Source organism: Eimeria mitis, genomic scaffold (assembly GCF_000499745.2).
Source record: "Eimeria mitis Houghton genomic scaffold, Emh_scaff6617, whole genome shotgun sequence".
Classification (NCBI taxonomy): Eukaryota; Apicomplexa; class Conoidasida; order Eucoccidiorida; family Eimeriidae; genus Eimeria; species Eimeria mitis.
This window is the reverse complement of record NW_013574753.1, coordinates 1,129-2,696: the sequence shown is the minus strand read 5'-3', so window position 1 is coordinate 2,696 and position 1,568 is coordinate 1,129. Positions and strand designations below refer to the sequence as shown.

Sequence of the window (1,568 nt, the reverse complement as noted above, 5' to 3'; positions counted from 1 at the left end):
CAAATTTCATTTCAGCTATCCCAGAGCCCTCTGAAGACATGCCCAACAACCGTGAAGCAGCAGCAGCAGCTGCTGCTGCTGCAGCTGCTGCTGCTGCTGCTGCTGCTGCTGCTGCTGCAGATGAGGAAGACAAGCAGCAGCAGACAAGCACCGCGGATGGAGCTGCTACAGAGGCAGCAGCTGCAGCAGGTGGTGCAGCAGCTGCTGCTGCTGCTGCAGACGAGGCAGCAGCAGCAGCAGATGAAGCAGCAGCAGCAGCAGACGCGGCAGCAGCAGCAGCAGATGAGGCAGCAGCAGCAGCACGACCACGTGTATCAGACGATGCAGCAGCAGCAGCAGCAGCAGCACCAGCAGCAGCAGCAACTGAAACAGCAGCCGCATCAACAGCTGCTAGCGAAGCAGCAAGGGCAGCAGATGCAGCAGCAGCAGCAGCAGCAGCAGATGCAGCAGCAGCAGCAGCAGCAGAAGCAGCAGCAACAGCAGCGGATGATGACGATGCAGCAGCAGCAGCAGCAGATGATGAGACAGCAGCAGAAGGTAGCCATACCCAACTCTCTGAAGCTGATGAAACCCCACGAGACCCCAGCAGCAGCAGCAGCAGCAGCAGCAGCAGCAGCAGCAGCACAGGGTACAGTTTGTACGCTAGCCGCTTAAGCTGTGGCGAAGACAGCAGCAGCAGCAGCAGCAGCAGCAGAAACGTCGACAGCAGCAGCAGCAGCAGAGCAGGGATCGTCCCCTCAACACGTAAGAAAGAAACCAGCAGCAGCAGCAGCAGCAACAGCAGCAGCAGCAGCAGCAGCAAGAGCCGAATCAGAAGCAGCAGCAGCAGCGAGAGCAGCAGCAGCAGTGCATACGAGCGCCCGACAAGCGGTAAGTGTACTGGTAGGAGCAGCAGCAGCAGCAGCAGCAGCTGCAGCAGCAGGTGCAGCAGCAGCAGCAGCAGCAGCAACATAGATGCCTGGATTGAGGGGCTGTGCAGACAGCCCCCCGTGCTGCTGCCAGAAGAAGATGTTTTCTTTGTTTGTGAAAAAGTTAAAGAAATTCTCATGGGTACGCAAACCCTAAACCCTAAACCCTAAACCCTAAACCCTAAACCCTAAACCCTAAACCCTAGATAGTAAACCCTAAATTGTAAACCCTAAATAATAAATAATAAGTAATGAATAATAAATGAGAAATGATATGGAATTAATAATAAACAATAAACCCTAAACCCTAAACCCTAAACCCTAAACCCTAAACCCTAGTTTTGTTCTGTCTCGTCTTTGTTTCTTTTTCTGTTTGCTGCTGAGTTCCTCTCAGCGCTCCTCGGTGTCTTCATTTTTGTTTGTTTATCTTTTTGTTTTTTTATTTATTTTTGTTTTTTTATTTGTTTTTGTTTTTGTTTTTGTTTGTTTTTGTTTCTGTTTTTGTTTGTTTTTGTTTTTGTTTGTGTTTGTCTGCCTCTCTCTCTCTTCTGCGCTGATTGACGTATTATATTTATTATAAAACAAACAAGATAAATAAAACAAAATAAATAAAATAAATAAAACAAAATAAATAAAATAAATAAAAAAATAAACAAAATA

General features: G+C 48.2%; 1 protein-coding gene across 1 annotated transcript; it reads left to right on the top strand.

Annotated features, from left to right (window-relative positions):
• Positions 1 to 38: 38 nt before the first annotated feature.
• EMH_0088300 (uncharacterized protein) lies at positions 39 to 954 on the top strand (the record flags this gene model as incomplete). The annotated part of the gene is made up of 2 exons (XM_013501282.1): positions 39 to 744; positions 887 to 954. The coding sequence occupies 2 exons, from the start codon at positions 39 to 41 to the stop codon at positions 952 to 954; spliced, it is 774 nt and encodes a 257-aa protein (XP_013356736.1).
• Positions 955 to 1,568: the final 614 nt, after the last annotated feature.